The sequence below is a fragment of the Encephalitozoon hellem genome, chromosome VII (genome assembly GCF_000277815.2).
Source record: "Encephalitozoon hellem ATCC 50504 chromosome VII, complete sequence".
Classification (NCBI taxonomy): domain Eukaryota; kingdom Fungi; phylum Microsporidia; family Unikaryonidae; genus Encephalitozoon; species Encephalitozoon hellem.
Genome location: NC_018474.1, coordinates 85,713 through 99,983, shown reverse-complemented (window position 1 = coordinate 99,983; position 14,271 = coordinate 85,713). Strand labels below are relative to the sequence as shown.

At 45.4% G+C, this 14,271-nt stretch overlaps 14 protein-coding genes across 14 annotated transcripts; 6 read left to right on the top strand and 8 right to left on the bottom strand.

The window, feature by feature from the left end:
* Nucleotides 1–34: 34 nt before the first annotated feature.
* EHEL_070790 (60S acidic ribosomal protein P0) lies at nucleotides 35–835 on the top strand (the record flags this gene model as incomplete). Its single annotated transcript, XM_003887538.1, has 1 exon — nucleotides 35–835. The coding sequence occupies one exon, from the start codon at nucleotides 35–37 to the stop codon at nucleotides 833–835; it is 801 nt and encodes a 266-aa protein (XP_003887587.1).
* A 7-nt stretch (nucleotides 836–842) lies between these two features.
* On the bottom strand, nucleotides 843–1,856 carry EHEL_070780 (uncharacterized protein; the record flags this gene model as incomplete). The annotated part of the gene is made up of 1 exon (XM_003887537.1): nucleotides 843–1,856. One exon carries the CDS (start codon nucleotides 1,854–1,856, stop codon nucleotides 843–845), a length of 1,014 nt encoding a protein of 337 aa, XP_003887586.1.
* A 181-nt stretch (nucleotides 1,857–2,037) lies between these two features.
* Nucleotides 2,038–3,018, top strand: EHEL_070770 (glyceraldehyde-3-phosphate dehydrogenase; the record flags this gene model as incomplete). Its single annotated transcript, XM_003887536.1, has 1 exon — nucleotides 2,038–3,018. One exon carries the CDS (start codon nucleotides 2,038–2,040, stop codon nucleotides 3,016–3,018), a length of 981 nt encoding a protein of 326 aa, XP_003887585.1.
* Nucleotides 3,019–3,101: 83 nt separating this feature from the next.
* Nucleotides 3,102–4,556, bottom strand: EHEL_070760 (uncharacterized protein; the record flags this gene model as incomplete). The annotated part of the gene is made up of 1 exon (XM_003887535.1): nucleotides 3,102–4,556. One exon carries the CDS (start codon nucleotides 4,554–4,556, stop codon nucleotides 3,102–3,104), a length of 1,455 nt encoding a protein of 484 aa, XP_003887584.1.
* Nucleotides 4,557–4,601: 45 nt separating this feature from the next.
* EHEL_070750 (DnaJ domain-containing protein) lies at nucleotides 4,602–5,198 on the bottom strand (the record flags this gene model as incomplete). The annotated part of the gene is made up of 1 exon (XM_003887534.1): nucleotides 4,602–5,198. One exon carries the CDS (start codon nucleotides 5,196–5,198, stop codon nucleotides 4,602–4,604), a length of 597 nt encoding a protein of 198 aa, XP_003887583.1.
* A 53-nt stretch (nucleotides 5,199–5,251) lies between these two features.
* EHEL_070740 (nuclear pore protein) lies at nucleotides 5,252–6,769 on the top strand (the record flags this gene model as incomplete). Its single annotated transcript, XM_003887533.1, has 1 exon — nucleotides 5,252–6,769. One exon carries the CDS (start codon nucleotides 5,252–5,254, stop codon nucleotides 6,767–6,769), a length of 1,518 nt encoding a protein of 505 aa, XP_003887582.1.
* Nucleotides 6,770–6,889: 120 nt separating this feature from the next.
* On the top strand, nucleotides 6,890–8,086 carry EHEL_070730 (DnaJ-class molecular chaperone; the record flags this gene model as incomplete). The annotated part of the gene is made up of 1 exon (XM_003887532.1): nucleotides 6,890–8,086. One exon carries the CDS (start codon nucleotides 6,890–6,892, stop codon nucleotides 8,084–8,086), a length of 1,197 nt encoding a protein of 398 aa, XP_003887581.1.
* A 92-nt stretch (nucleotides 8,087–8,178) lies between these two features.
* EHEL_070720 (uncharacterized protein) lies at nucleotides 8,179–9,333 on the top strand (the record flags this gene model as incomplete). Its single annotated transcript, XM_003887531.1, has 1 exon — nucleotides 8,179–9,333. The coding sequence occupies one exon, from the start codon at nucleotides 8,179–8,181 to the stop codon at nucleotides 9,331–9,333; it is 1,155 nt and encodes a 384-aa protein (XP_003887580.1).
* Nucleotides 9,334–9,383: 50 nt separating this feature from the next.
* On the bottom strand, nucleotides 9,384–10,139 carry EHEL_070710 (aquaporin; the record flags this gene model as incomplete). The annotated part of the gene is made up of 1 exon (XM_003887530.1): nucleotides 9,384–10,139. One exon carries the CDS (start codon nucleotides 10,137–10,139, stop codon nucleotides 9,384–9,386), a length of 756 nt encoding a protein of 251 aa, XP_003887579.1.
* A 218-nt stretch (nucleotides 10,140–10,357) lies between these two features.
* EHEL_070700 (uncharacterized protein) lies at nucleotides 10,358–11,350 on the bottom strand (the record flags this gene model as incomplete). Its single annotated transcript, XM_003887529.1, has 1 exon — nucleotides 10,358–11,350. One exon carries the CDS (start codon nucleotides 11,348–11,350, stop codon nucleotides 10,358–10,360), a length of 993 nt encoding a protein of 330 aa, XP_003887578.1.
* A 107-nt stretch (nucleotides 11,351–11,457) lies between these two features.
* Nucleotides 11,458–11,970, bottom strand: EHEL_070690 (uncharacterized protein; the record flags this gene model as incomplete). Its single annotated transcript, XM_003887528.1, has 1 exon — nucleotides 11,458–11,970. The coding sequence occupies one exon, from the start codon at nucleotides 11,968–11,970 to the stop codon at nucleotides 11,458–11,460; it is 513 nt and encodes a 170-aa protein (XP_003887577.1).
* Nucleotides 11,971–12,019: 49 nt separating this feature from the next.
* Nucleotides 12,020–12,520, bottom strand: EHEL_070680 (uncharacterized protein; the record flags this gene model as incomplete). The annotated part of the gene is made up of 1 exon (XM_003887527.1): nucleotides 12,020–12,520. The coding sequence occupies one exon, from the start codon at nucleotides 12,518–12,520 to the stop codon at nucleotides 12,020–12,022; it is 501 nt and encodes a 166-aa protein (XP_003887576.1).
* A 67-nt stretch (nucleotides 12,521–12,587) lies between these two features.
* EHEL_070670 (preprotein translocase subunit Sec62) lies at nucleotides 12,588–13,184 on the top strand (the record flags this gene model as incomplete). The annotated part of the gene is made up of 1 exon (XM_003887526.1): nucleotides 12,588–13,184. The coding sequence occupies one exon, from the start codon at nucleotides 12,588–12,590 to the stop codon at nucleotides 13,182–13,184; it is 597 nt and encodes a 198-aa protein (XP_003887575.1).
* Nucleotides 13,185–13,210: 26 nt separating this feature from the next.
* EHEL_070660 (uncharacterized protein) lies at nucleotides 13,211–14,260 on the bottom strand (the record flags this gene model as incomplete). Its single annotated transcript, XM_003887525.1, has 1 exon — nucleotides 13,211–14,260. The coding sequence occupies one exon, from the start codon at nucleotides 14,258–14,260 to the stop codon at nucleotides 13,211–13,213; it is 1,050 nt and encodes a 349-aa protein (XP_003887574.1).
* Nucleotides 14,261–14,271: the final 11 nt, after the last annotated feature.

Genomic DNA, 14,271 nt, shown 5'->3' with positions numbered 1-14,271 from the left:
ATAGAGCAAAAGAGAGAAATTTTTTCACCCCGGAATGACCAGAAGGGATGCTAAGGAAAGAAAGGAGGCGACATATGAGAGGGCCATGAGGCTCTTCAAAACCTACAACAAGTTCGCTCTTGTGGGGATTGAAAATGTGGTGTCTACTCAGCTGAAGGATATCAAAAGACAGTGGGGAAGCGATGTAGAGTTTTTGATGGGAAAGAACAGTGCGATTAAGCGAGCAATGGCCGACCTGGGGAAGCCTGAGATTACGGACATCCTTGAGCTTATCAAGGGAGATGTCTGCTTTGTGTTCTTCAAGGGGGATGTCAGGGATATCAAGAAGGCCATTGACGAAAACGTGAGAGAGGCATGTGCTAAGGTCGGAAATGTTGCGCAGAAGGATGTGTGGGTAGACAACTGCATCACCGGAATGACTCCAGACAAGACATCATACTTCCAGGTTCTTGGAATAGCAACGAAGATCACAAAGGGTAAGGTCGAGATCATCTCTCCATACAAGGTTCTCTCTGAAGGAGACAGGGTTGGGCCTTCCCAGGCTAACCTTCTTGGGATGCTGAACATCAAGCCATTTAGCTACAAGATGACCATGCACAAGGTCTACGAGAATGGCGTGATCTACGACTCGTCTCTTATTGATGTTGAGAAGGAGGATATTCTCTCAACTCTGAGAAGCGCAATAAGCAGCATAGCAGCAATAAGCCTTGGGGCCGATGTCGTTACACAGGCAAGCATGCCTTACAACATCAGAAACACGTTCAAGGACATCCTCGAGATCTCCTTGGGTGCTGATTTCATGATCAAGGAGTATTCCATGGTTACGGCTAATTAAAGGACATTTATTCCATTTTGCTTTTAGATTTGTGATCCAGAGCAATCTTTGTGTTTACCAACCTTATGTCTGGTGATTTAAAGGTGCATCTGATGGTGGCGATTGCATCGCACACCATTCTCAGATAGCACATTCCTATGTATATCAGGCCTATCTTTGGATTCAGAACCATAAATATTACTGCAAAGCATGAATATTCGTTCTTCCTTGTGAAAAATAGGAACGAGACAGGAAAGAATGAGTAGAGGAGGGTTCCCAGGAACACCCTCGAGACAGAAATGTGGTAGGATGCATAGGCCCAATCAAGTGTATAGCTTGCAAATACAGAAAGCACTAGTGGGATGAATGCAGTAATGTCTATGTACCCATCATTGGTGGGAATGTAGAAGTAGCTTCCGTATGGATGGGTTCTTACAAAAGAGATGGATTTGATGAAGTTCATGAATGCCTTTAGGTTTCTCGAGGTGTTCTTCAGTACTATGTGCAGGCGGTTTGATGGAGTATTTGTAAGAATGATGTCTATGGGGTCAAACGACAGCTTGAAGGGGAAGAACTCGCGAGCAACAAGAAGGAGGTCTGAATTCGGCTGATGGTTTTTTAGCGGATGTACGAGTACACATGCTTTGCTTCCAAACTTCAGATCTATTTCAAACAAATAAACACATTTCTCGTCCGGTGGGTTTAGATCAATAATCACATTAATGTTTCTGATGTCCATAGATCTTAGGGTTGAGATCACAGGATGATAGTACTCCTTCTGCTCTGGATATCCTTGAATTCTCAGTGTCAGCCTTGGCGGTAGACTGTTGAGAACAAACTTGTTGCCAGTGAAAAGGGCCTCTCCATCATTGATGATCTTTATACCTCCATCCAAGTAGTGCTGTACAGGCTCGGCAGTAGAGATTTCACTCTGCTCCTTTATTCTCAATGTCAGTAAAGGAATTGTAACAAGGACAGCCTTTATCAGCTTCAGATACCTTTTGATCTCTCCAGAGTGCTTCAGCAGTCTATTCAGAATCATTTCCCTTGGGTACCTATGTTTTGTTTTTTGTTTGTGGAGTCCTTGGACCTTTGAAGAGTGTTTTTCCAGGGCTACTGATTGGATGTGCTGGGGCCGTCGGGATTTGTTTTCAAGCAATAATTGGATCTTCTTTAGTTTATTCTGTCAAATGTATTTAAGAAAAATTCAATGTGCTTGAGAAATGAAGGTAGGAATAAATGGAATGGGGAGAATAGGAAAGCTGGTGTACAGAATCCTAAGAGAAAGAGGTGTTGAGGTCCCGCTTGTGAACGATAAGAACCTCAATGTAGAGCAGGTACAGCATGTTCTGAAGTATGACAGCGTATTTGGAAAGGCCAAGGAGTGTAAGGTTGAGGGCAACAAGATTTCATACCTAGGGAAGGAGACGTGTCTGTCGAACTTCGATAAGCCTGAGAAGATCCCATGGTCGAAGTATGGGGTGGATGCTGTTGTCGAGGCAAGCGGAGTGTTCACTGGGCTTAAGGAGTGTGAGAACCATAAGGATGTCAAGATTGTTGTGGTTACTGCTCCAAGTAAAGACGTGCCCATGTTTGTGTATGGAGTCAACCATCAAGACTATGCGTCCCAGAGAATCATCAGTAATGCAAGCTGTACTACTAACTGCCTAGCGCCCCTTGCCAAGATCATCGACGACAACTTTGGGATTGTGGAGGGACTGATGACAACAGTGCATGCAGTAACAGCCACGCAGAATATTGTTGATGGAATAGGGAAGTCCAGCAGAAGCGGAAGATCGGGGATGAACAACATAATTCCTGCAAGTACCGGTGCAGCAACCTCGGTGGGCAAGGTGATTCCATCTCTTGCCGGAAAGCTTGATGGAATGGCCATGAGGGTTCCCATCTCAAATGTCAGTGTGGTGGATCTTGTTTGCAGAACAAGGAAGGAAACAAGCATCGAAGAAATAGCAAAGGCCGTTGAGAAGTTCTCAGAAGAAAATGGAGGAATCGTCGGGACAACCAGAGACCCTGTGGTAAGCTCTGATTTCATTGGAGACCCAAGAAGCTCTGTGTTTGACATCAATGCAAGCATTTCAATGGGGCCCAACTTCTTCAAGATCATCAGCTGGTACGATAACGAATACGGATACTCATGCAGGGTATGCGACCTGCTAAAGTATGCATACTCGAAAAGAAAGTGATATTAAATCCTTATCGCACTTAAATCTGACTTCATTCGCCTCTTAAAGGCTCAGAGGACTAGAACATTTCTTCCTGCTAGTGCCTAAGATCGCATCGCCTTCCTTAATAGTTTGTCTATTTCCTCTATCTCCTTTTCTTCCACATTGTTTGAAATCATTTCTCTTATCTTCTTGATGACTTTATCCTTGAAGTCCTCTTCCCCTTCAACAAGAGACAATACTCCCCTTACATTCTCCACCACATTTCCATTTCCAAGTATTGCGTCAATGCAACTCTTCTCAAACTCAGACCCAACCCTCTTTTCTGCATCCTCAACTTCACAAACCTTTTCACTGCACATCTTCTGCATACGGTCAAGCTGTCTCCATCTTCCTATGATTCTCTTTAGGTCTTCCCGGTCCTCTTCTTCCATAATCCTTTGCGCCCCTAGAATCACAGCCCTCCTCTTCAACTCCTCGTTACTTGACTTGCTCAGGACTTCTTCAAGCTTTCCAACTCCATTCTCCTTCCTCCCCATCTTCTTCTTCAGATAATCGCCCTCCAATCTTTCATACACATCCCTAAGATCCTTCTGAAAGGTGCCATACACATCCTCGTCCGGGCCTGCTTCCTTCCAGCTCTTTCCCAGCCCATTCAGTGTCTCCACATCTGCAATGTCATACACATCTTCAACAAACTCCGTAATCAAAAGCCCGATATTTCGAAAAATCTCCTGGCACGTCCCCTCAATCTCCATACTCTTGAGAAACCTGTCCTCACACTTCACTATGCTTCGATACGACTCAAAAAGAGATCCAAACACACTGTCCACCTTATCCTGCGTCACGCTCTCCTTCAGCAGCCGAAGAACAGTCTTCAGATGAAACCCAAACTCCCTTTCATACAGCTTCTTCGACCGCGCCACATATATAGAGCATATCACAACATAGTAGTCTCTATATCTCTTCGCATGCTGAATTATCTTCTTGAATCTCTTGATCGCCCCATACAAACCCTTGTGAACCTTCAGCTCTCCGCTACTCTCGCTCCCAACCATAAAGCTTCCCATGTATGTTATAAACCTCTTGTAGAACCCTCTTAGTGCATCGTTGATCCTCTCCTTCTTCTCCCTCACTATCCTGATGTCGTACTCGTCAACACTAAAGCTGCCAAGTACCTCTAAAGCCTTCTCAATCTTGCAAACCCCGTCAATGCTGTCAAACGACTCGCTCTCCAGTGCTATGAAGTGGTCTTCTTTGATCTCAACGTTGATCAGAAGCTCCTTCAGGTGCTCGTATATCGACGTCTGATACCGAATCTCATTTTCCAGCTTTGTGTTTTCCTTTTCTATGTCCTTCATCTCCTTTGCTAGCGACTCTAGCTTGATCGTGTACAAAGACAGGCTCAAGTCAATCTCCTTGCACTTCGTCCAGACCTGCTCGAGATTCGGATATATCTTTGGAATCTCCTCCATGCATCTTTCCAAGGTGTTTATTTTATTCTGATCAACCTTCTCATCATCTGCACTGAGAAATAGATCGTCAATCTCCTTCTCCATTCCAGGGCTATCCATTTGTCAACAAAACACTCATAGCTTACAAAACTACCTTTCTTCCTCTCTACGCCCCTTGAGATACTTTTCCTCGAGTCTGGAAAGAAAGTTTCCATCTCTCCTCCCCCGTCTCCCAAGTAGCTCCTCCAGCGGCGCGTCGATGTCTATCCCCATCTCTTCGGCAATCTCTCTAGACATCTTTTCTTCTCTTGCCTTTCTCTTTTTTCTTTTCGCATCTTGGCAAACTCTCTTATAGTATCCGTTGTATCTCTTAAGTGTGCCACACTCGATGAGCCCATCAATAATCTCTCTTAGCCTGCTCTCGTCCTTGTCATCAGACAGAAGAAGATTATCTATAATCCTTGCTACTCTCCCCTTGTATTTGTTGTACAGTGCAATGATGTCGCTGACCTCCTCCCTGGAACCTTTGTACATCTTTGCTACATCGTCAACAGGTATGATCTCCACAGGCGGGCTTTTCTGTATCTCCTCGTATGCCCTGCATACCTCCTCATATGCCTCCCTGTCCCCCGTCTTGCTATCTGGGTGGTAGATCCTTTGAAGCCTCCTGTATGCTCTTTTTATCTCAGTGTCTGTCGACGTCCGCTCCACTCCAAGTATCTTGTATGGATCCCCTCTTCTCTTCATGATGGGCATCCATCAACTTCTGATCAATAAAAACAAGAGTAAGAAGCCCTGGAATGATATTCATCGTTCGAGGCCCGGAGGGTCAAAGACGGGTAGAGGCAGACGAGTCCAAGGCGCTTGGGCCTCAGCTGCTTGCCTTCTTTGAGGTTGACCAGATAAGCATATCTCTGGCCCTGGATGGAAAAGACAAGCTTGACAAGGCCCAGACGCCATCCACCCTAGGGCTCAGGAATGGCCAAGTACTGTATGTTGAATATGAGAAGAAGAAGGAAACACCGAAGCAGAAGCAGGATAGTGACAAGAGCATAAAGAGGGAGAGGGATAGTATGCTGTGCCAGCACGATTCTAATGCGATGTGCAGTAACTGTGCGCCTTTGGATCCATGGGATGAGAAGTACTACAAGGACAACATGATCAAGTATCTTAGCTTTGGATCGTACCACGAGATGATGAAGAGCAAGAAGAAGGAGCTGAGTGCCGACGACTATTCTGTCGTGGTATGCCTAGACCACGGATCGAACACAAAATGCAGCAGATGCCAGGAGAAGAACATAATACTGGCGCCTCAAGTGTTTAGGATGGTCGATCATGTTGAGTTTGACGGGCAGCACCTGGTGGAGAACTTCATTAGGAATTGGAGAGAAAGCGGAAGGCAAAGGTTTGGGTTCCTTATAGGAAAGTACATGGAGCACGAGATGATTCCGCTAGGGACAAAGGCAGTTGTTTCTGGGATATGGGAGCCCGACCAAGAAGATTATCCGGATGGGTTTGTAATAACGGGGCCTATAGAAGACCTTTTTACGGGGACTGGGCTTGGGATAGTTGGGATGATATACACCGACATTTCGATGGAAAACGGTAGTGTGACAAGCGATAAGATTATCAGAGATTACTTTTTGTCGTCTTTGGAAATCGAGTTTATTGCGAAGATGCAACTCATGCATCCATATGTGCTTAAGGACGGGGGGAATGAGATGGAGTTTGGGTCGAGGTTTGTGACCATAATAGCCACTGTGGATAAGGATGGGAATATAGGCCTCCAGGAATACCAGGTAAGCAACCAGTGCATGGCACTTGTCAAGGGAAGCTGGATCCTCCCAACCGAAAACCCAAAGATGCTTCTGGCAAGAAGAGATATTCTCTATAGAACAAAAGCAGAGGAATCAATGGTCAAGGCTGACCCGTATCTTCCTGGGGAGTTTTTCATAGTAAAGCTAACGCATGGGTGCAAGACAAACCCACTCTTCAGAAGCACAGAGTTCATTCCAAAGAAGTTTGGAGATAGAAGAATGGCTGAGTACTTTGGAGGAGACTTCTCGATGGAGAAGTTCTCAAACTTCACCCTTCTGGCAAGAGTGCGGGGGATGTTTTCCAACTGGAAAGATCTTTTTAAATGTGTGTGCTCGCGGGATAGGGATAAGTTCAAGGCGATCTCGAAATCCAAGGATTTCAGAAGCTTTGTGTCCAGCATGGAAAAGTATAGATGCACTGAGTGGGAATGCAAAGCGTGTACTTTTGTCAATGAGAGAAACACATCTATGTGTGAGATGTGCAACGGAAGGAGGGACTGATGGTTCTTTTTGTGATTAAATGCTTTATGATAGTCTTGAAATGTGTGAGGAGAAGCCTGGTTTTTTCTAGATTTTTTTCTGCGACAAAAAAAGATAAAAGAGGTTGGCTGTTAGAGGGCCATGTCTAAGGATCCCAAGGGATATTATAAGATACTCGAGCTGAGTCCTGGGGCGTCTATAGCTGATGTAAGAAGGGCCTACTCAAGGCAGCAGGCCAAGTATCATTTGGATTCGCCGTTTATGAAGAACAAGCTGAAGAATGCAGCCAACGACGAGGAAAGAGAAAAGATAAAGAAGGAGTGTGGAGAGATGTCTGCAAAGCTGAACTCTGCGAAGAGTGTGCTGTTTGATGAGAAGAAGAAGAAGGAGTATGACAGCGGTGTTGGAGAGTTTGGAGCACACTTTTCCGGAGCAGGATATTCCGATATATTTGATATATTCAGCCAGTTTACTGGGGGGAGAAGCCATCAAAGAACAAACAAGGTGAACTCTACCAAGTATGTGATAACCATTTCCCTTAGAGAGTCGTTTGTCGGGAAGGTGTCGAAGTTCAATGTCAGGACTGAGAAGATATGCCCTACATGCGATGGAAAAGGAGGGAAGGATGTAGAGACGTGCAAGAAGTGCAATGGAAGTGGTGTGTGCACCACGCGCAGAAACCTCGGAGGGTTTGTGACTCTTGCCGAGGCACGATGCGATGGATGTGAGGGGTCTGGACATAAGATTAAGGGCAAGCCATGCGGTACATGCAATGGTGGAGAGTATATACAGGACAAGACTATGTTTGAGGTAAACATAAAGCCCGGGGTTAGAAAGGGAGAGAAGATTGTGTTTGAGGGCATGGGAGACCAGAGGAGAAACCATATTCCTGGAGATGTAATTTTCATAATTGATGTTCAAGAGGACAGCAGATTTGAGAGGCGTGGAAATGATCTGATAGGAAAGATAGACATTCCCCTGTGCACTGCCATTGGGGGAGGAGTTGCCTACTTTACCCATATTGATGGGAGGTTGCTTGAGATAAGTATAAGCCCCTTCAAGACATTTGACACTGTTCTTAGGGTCCGCAATGAGGGATTCAAAGGGAACAAGACGGGGAGCTTGGTTCTGAAGCCAAACATCATAATTGGAAGTGAGTCTGACCGGGCAAAGATTATGCAGGTGCTGTCGGCACCGCCGAGAAAGCCCTATGGAGCGTCTGTAAGGGTAAGCAGTGAGTTTGGGAGCATGCCTGAGGCGGAGAGAGAGCAAGAGGAGGCATCTGACGACGGTGTGCACAATGCCAGAAGCTTCTTCAACAGCTTCAGCTTCTTCTGAAGATGAGAATAAATGATTTAAGGCATAGTAGGTTGTTTTTGAACATCCAATCTGATTGGTTTTTATTCTGTTGTGCTACAAGACCCTGGTAGATGGATAACCAGGTGCTGGAGCAGAAGGTGATCAATGAGGAGTACAAGGTATGGAAGAGGAATGTGCCATATCTATATGATCTTATGTTCTGCCACACTCTACAATGGCCATCTCTCTCTGTCCAGTGGTTTCCAGATGTGAGGAGGGATGAGGAGGCAGGAAGAACAACACAGAGATTACTTCTAAGCACCCATACGAGCGGAAGCGAGGACGAATACATAATCATAGCCAATGTGGAGTTTCCGGATGAATTTGATGAGTCTCTGAACGAGGAGGTTAGTGGAGATATGAGATTCAAGATTGTCCAAAGGATTTCTGTCATGGATGAAGCCAATAGAGTCAGATATAATCCGTCTGCATGCAACATACTAGCAGTGCGTTCTGACCTTTCAGACGTACACATCTACGACTATACAAAGCATCTGTCCCACGAAAAGATCCCGAAGCCCGACATGGTTTTGAGAGGGCACGAGAGGGGAGGATTTGGGCTATCGTGGAACAGTCTGAGTTCCGAGGAGATTGCAAGCTGTGGAGAAGACGGAAGAGTATGTGTGTTTGACATATCACAGGAATCCTCCTTGGTTTCTCCTACACTAACGTTAAGGCAGCACAAAGCAGCTGTTAATGATTGCTCGTTCAGCTTTTTCGATAAGAGACTGCTGTCATCTGTTGGGGATGATGGGGCCCTAATGTTCTATGATACAAGAGCTGGAGACTGCGTAGACCTTGTTGAAGAGGCACATACCTCTGATGTCCTTTCGGTAAGCTTTTCTCCGCTGGATGGGAATGTTGTTGCTACATCGTCTGGGGACAAATCCGTAAAGGTGTGGGATAGAAGAAGTCTTTCCTACCCACTGCATGTGCTCTTGGGGCATTCGAAAGACGTGCTGAATGTAGAGTGGTCTCCGCACCGCAGCGGGATACTTGCATCTGGAAGCGCAGACAGAAGGGTGATTGTGTGGGACCTAAGCCAGGTCAATGCACAAGTCCCTGAGGAGTATGGGGCGGAAGGGCCACCTGAAATGAGATTCTTGCATGGGGGCCATACGAGTACTGTCTGTGATATCTCTTGGAACCCTGCGGAGCCGTTTGAGATTGCAAGTGTCTCCGAGGATAACATGTTGCAGATATGGCAGACGCTACAGCCTGAATGAAAAGTTTTGTGAGATTTTATTAGTTTTTCTATTATTTGGCGCAGGAAACTCTAGTTGGAGCTAAGCTTATATAACACAAACACTTGAAGTAATCCTCCCGCAAGGCCTCCCAGGTACTGGGCTCCAAGATAAAGCCAGAAGTGCTGCCATGTGTTTGACATTATTACAGGGGCAAGCGTAAGGCCCGGGTTGAATGCACCTCCAGAAGTTACTAGGCCCATAAATGCAAGGAATCCAAGTGTTAGCCCTATGCACAAGGGGGCCGTGATCCTACGATCTACAGGCTCCTTCTCATCTGGGTCCACAAACTTTCCATCAGTGTCAACCTTTGGCCTGTATGGATTCACGGCAACTGCAAATGCAATATGGACAAGAATTGCTGTGAGGAAGAACTCAGTGAAAAAGACATTGAGGTTGTCTGCCCCAAAAGGAGCAGGCGCCGGCCTTATCACGTTCAGCGTTTCCTTGTATCCTACAGGAGAGCATACAAGGAGAGCACATACGGCAAGTATGAACCCTACACACTGAGCTAGCATGTATCCCAGTCCGCAAAGGATCCCCATTTTGCCTGTGAGTATTGCTGCGAGGGTGATTGCAGGGTTGAAGTGTGCAATGGTTACATCGCTGAAGGAGTATATTATTCCGATAGCAGAAAATCCAACTGTCAACCCAATGATGACTTTGGCTGCGGGCTGCTGTGCGATAGTGGACCCTAAAATAGCGGAATAAACAGCGAACCCGAAAATAAAGGAGGCAACCATCTCGCTGAGCAGGGACTGTATCTTTCTCAGCGTCTCTCCGGCCATTTGTTTGTTTTATTTTGATCTTTAAATATTTTGCATCCTGATTCAATAAAGGCAAATTAATTAAAGCTAAGCACTTTAGTATCAAATTAAATCACCAGTAGATGCTTCTACGGGCTTCGGATGTTATGCACGGCCATAACGGATACTGTTCCCAGCAAACAATGATCAAACACAGATTAATTTAATCACAATGTGTGATCTTATACTTGATCACAGATCTATCCCCAGAGCCACCATGTCATTCCGGGCACGAACCCATCTCTTGTGGGACGGGAGACGATGCTATTCTTATGCACGATGATTATGTATATTATGAAGAGAGAGAATGTGGATAGATAGAAGAGGTACGGGGAATTCAAGGAATGCTCCAGAATTGTTTTCTTCCAGAGCCAAGGCATGTGGGAAGAGCAGAACAATGCAGATATTATCATAAACAATATGGACATTGATGGGTACACAGAAGGAAGGGTTATGCACCCATTTGACTTCAAGATCATCAAGGATCCAGCAAGGATGCTGTTTGATACGATGAATGGGGTGGAGACACTGCCTACCTTACGGAGCTCCCCCTTGAATGCGGGCGCATCGATGAATGCCAGTGCGCTTCCAATTGCAGCCATTGCTAACGAGTTGAAGAAGTCGGACGATTCCCTGTCTTCAATTCTCCCGAAGAACTCTCCGAATATCACTCTGATTCCAACCATGGGAATGAAGAATATTATGTTCATGGAGCCGTTTGCGATGTAGTACTTCATAAAGTCTGGAACCTGAGACCTTGAGAACCCATGCTCCTCTACAAACCACAGGTCAAATAATGGGCAGAGAAATATGACACATATCCATATCATGAAGGCGGAGCTCGTGAACGATGTAAAGCAGGTCAGAATGGAAGCCGTCAGCTGGTATAGCAAATAGGCCAAGCAGAAGAACAAAGAGTTTGCTTGTAGAATCCTTGTGTACATGAAGATAATCATGATGTCCATCAAGGCACTTATGGACCCCATGTATGCAGAGATAAGCGTAATCCTTGTCTTTGCCTTCATCATGTGCGCTAGGTTGAACAACATCAAGGCCATTGATATGAACAGTGTTGAACTCAAAAAGAATGCACAGTTTGCTGTCTTACACACAAGACTTTCCATCAATAGCCCTGCCATTAGGCAAAGCGATACAGTTATACTGTAAGCCATACTTTTATATTCTGCTATCATCTGGGGTAGGACACTCTGGTTAACTTAAGGGGCCCAGGGACGAGACTTGGGCCATAACCATTGGATAGGTAAAAAGGAACAGGATCTATCGCAGAAGGGCACCTGAATTATTTTATTGATGGCTTTACAAGCTGGACCTGGCCTTCGAGCTCCTCAATCATTCTGCTTAGCATTCTTTCTCCGTCATGTGCGTTTCCTGAAACTATAAATGCCTTGACTAAGTAGTAATCGTCACCAGTCTCTCTGTGATTACTACCCTCCCCAGAGACATGCCTCGATATCTCGATATGGCTTGAGCCTTTCTCGAAGGTTATTAGCTCAACCCTTCCTTGCCTCTCCAGTTCAAATCCAAGTGAAGACAGAAACGTCTTAAGAGTGTTGAGTGTTCTGACTCTCGACCTCTGCACTTTTGAGCAAAGTGAGATCCTATTCTTGTTTCTGTCTGGTGCGCTCCTACTTATCAGATAAACGCCATCATTTTCTTCAGACACAAGCAACGTGTTCGGCCCATTGGAATATATGCTTTCGTTGACAATCTTTTCTGTTCTTTTATATAGCCTCAGATGGCTGCAGATGCAGTCGATCTCCTTCAAATATCCAAATACAGAGCATTCGATCATCCAAGGGGGATTGCAAAATTTGTCGCAAACGCTCAGGCCTTGTTCCGAGCTACTCCATTTTGCACTGGGCGTGATGCACAAGTATGAAGTCCTCCTCGATGGTCCTACATGTCGGTGTTAAGAAGCCCGGGATCACCGCATAGTTTCCACATATGTCACATAAGGCTTTTTCATATCCAACATACATCACTAACATATCGTTGACAATTTTCAGGTGCCTGTCTGCAGGCTCACTTCTTATTGAGCAAAGGATGTAACTGTTCACTCCTGGGTCTCCCCCGCTTACAGATATGATGCCGTGCTCGGTATGGTGTAAGAACTCAAACTCCCCAGACTTATATTTCACAATTCCATTCGTGGAGTCGATCTTTCTAAGCTCCTGGTGTTTGATTTTTGGCTTGTCAAGTAGCGCCACCAGCCGGATGTAGCTTTTATGGATATCGCCAAGAACCAATCCAAAGACATCTTCACTGTGTATCTCTGCCTTTAATCTCCTTAGCGAAAGCAAAAGATCATTTGCCCTCTTTTTGATCAAGGCTCTTAGCCTCATTCTGGAGCGAGGGTGATGCATGAGCATACGGAGCAGACAAAAAATTCCAAAATTTGATCCCAAACAAATGGGCATGGAATTGAAAAAATATGAGGACATCCTGAGATGGGTTAACACGGAGGAGAAAACATTGAGATATAGAAGAAGGGTAGGTGTATTCAAGGGAAGTGATGCCCTTGCCCTGCTAACCAAAGGAGGCTTGGATCCACTGCAAGCAAAGTCTGTCATGCAGGAGCTTTTAAACGAAAGCATTCTGTTTAAGGTGTCCATCAACAAGAGAAACACAAAGGAATGCGACGTGGTGCTTGACCAAAGGTTTCAAGAGAACCATCACTATGTCTTTGCAAATGAAAGGACATCCAGCATCTCTCTTGTTCTCTGTGGTGTGTTTGTCTTAGTGACATTCACAATTGTTCTCTTCAGAATGTGGCCGAGGAACATCCAGCAGCGCCTGTTCTCATACATGGTCTATCCGCTCGGTGGATTCATCACATTCATAATTGTCCTCGCAATAATAAGACTGATACTGTTTTCAGTGACATATATACTGTACTCGCCAGGAATATGGCTGTTTCCAAACCTGTTTGAAGATGTAGGGTTCTTTGAAAGCTTTGTTCCTCTATGGGAATACCATGGAAGCAAGAAAGTAAAAAGTGAAAAATAAATACGGCTTTAACTAAAATCACCCACTCAGTCCTTTCCGACGTAGACAAAGTGTGCCAGGAAAAACTCCCTGCTGCATCTTTCCACAAACAAGGAGAGCCCGTCACGCCTTACAGCAAACATCCCCTTGGTTATTGGGATTCCACATACAAATCTCCCCTCTTTGTCCAGGTACTTGATTGGACTCTCAGAGTCTTCCAGCTCTTCCAGATCATCGCAATAGGCTGCTTCTTCTCCACCTATGAAGAACACGTCACATGCATTTCCTTCCACTGCATTGCATCTGTCATTTAGAAGAATGTAGTCCCCCACCCTGAAACGATAGAAGCCTCCATCCTTGAGCTCCCATCCCTCTATGCTCGGAACCAGAGGGTTACTGATCTCTATTCTTTCCACCCTCCGGAGGCAAAAGGGGCCCTCAACAGCACCAGAGATGCACTCAAAGTCATACTCTATGCCCGGATAGAATACAAAGGGACTCTCGTTAAAGTCCACTTCTAGCGGGAAGGTTTCACACCCGCTTAGGTCAAACACATCCGTACATCTACTGTCGTCGTCATGCCTTACTTCTTTAAAGTTCAGCCATCCAGTAAATGCTCTTCTTCCATCCTTTTCACAGTATCCAACCTCATGAAATGATGTGTCGCAGACTTCAAAAACTACAAGCCTGTTGGATTTCACTTTGACCGTTTTCGAAACCGTCTTGCAATCACTCTCATAGAGAATAAGCTCTCCAGAGTCGTGGTCCTCCAAGTAATAGCTGAAGGCAAACCTCCTGTTCTCGGTCTTGTCGTCGTGACACAGAAGGTAATCCCCCTTCCTATAGTAGGACCCAAACAAATCTATCCATCCTCCCTTCACATCTCCAATCTCCTCAAAGACCTTCATCAGAGAAATTCTAAAAAACTCAAGGTCCTCTCTCTCTTTCAGCTCGTCGGTCTGCAAGAACCGGAACAGGTCTGTGTGGAGCTCTCTAAATGCACACCTCCCGTGTATGCTTCTCGCTGCCTCAACATCAGAGGGAGATAAAAAATCGTCTCTTACAAAGTGAAGGAATGGCCTTTCATACTTCTCCATCAAGGGGGGAA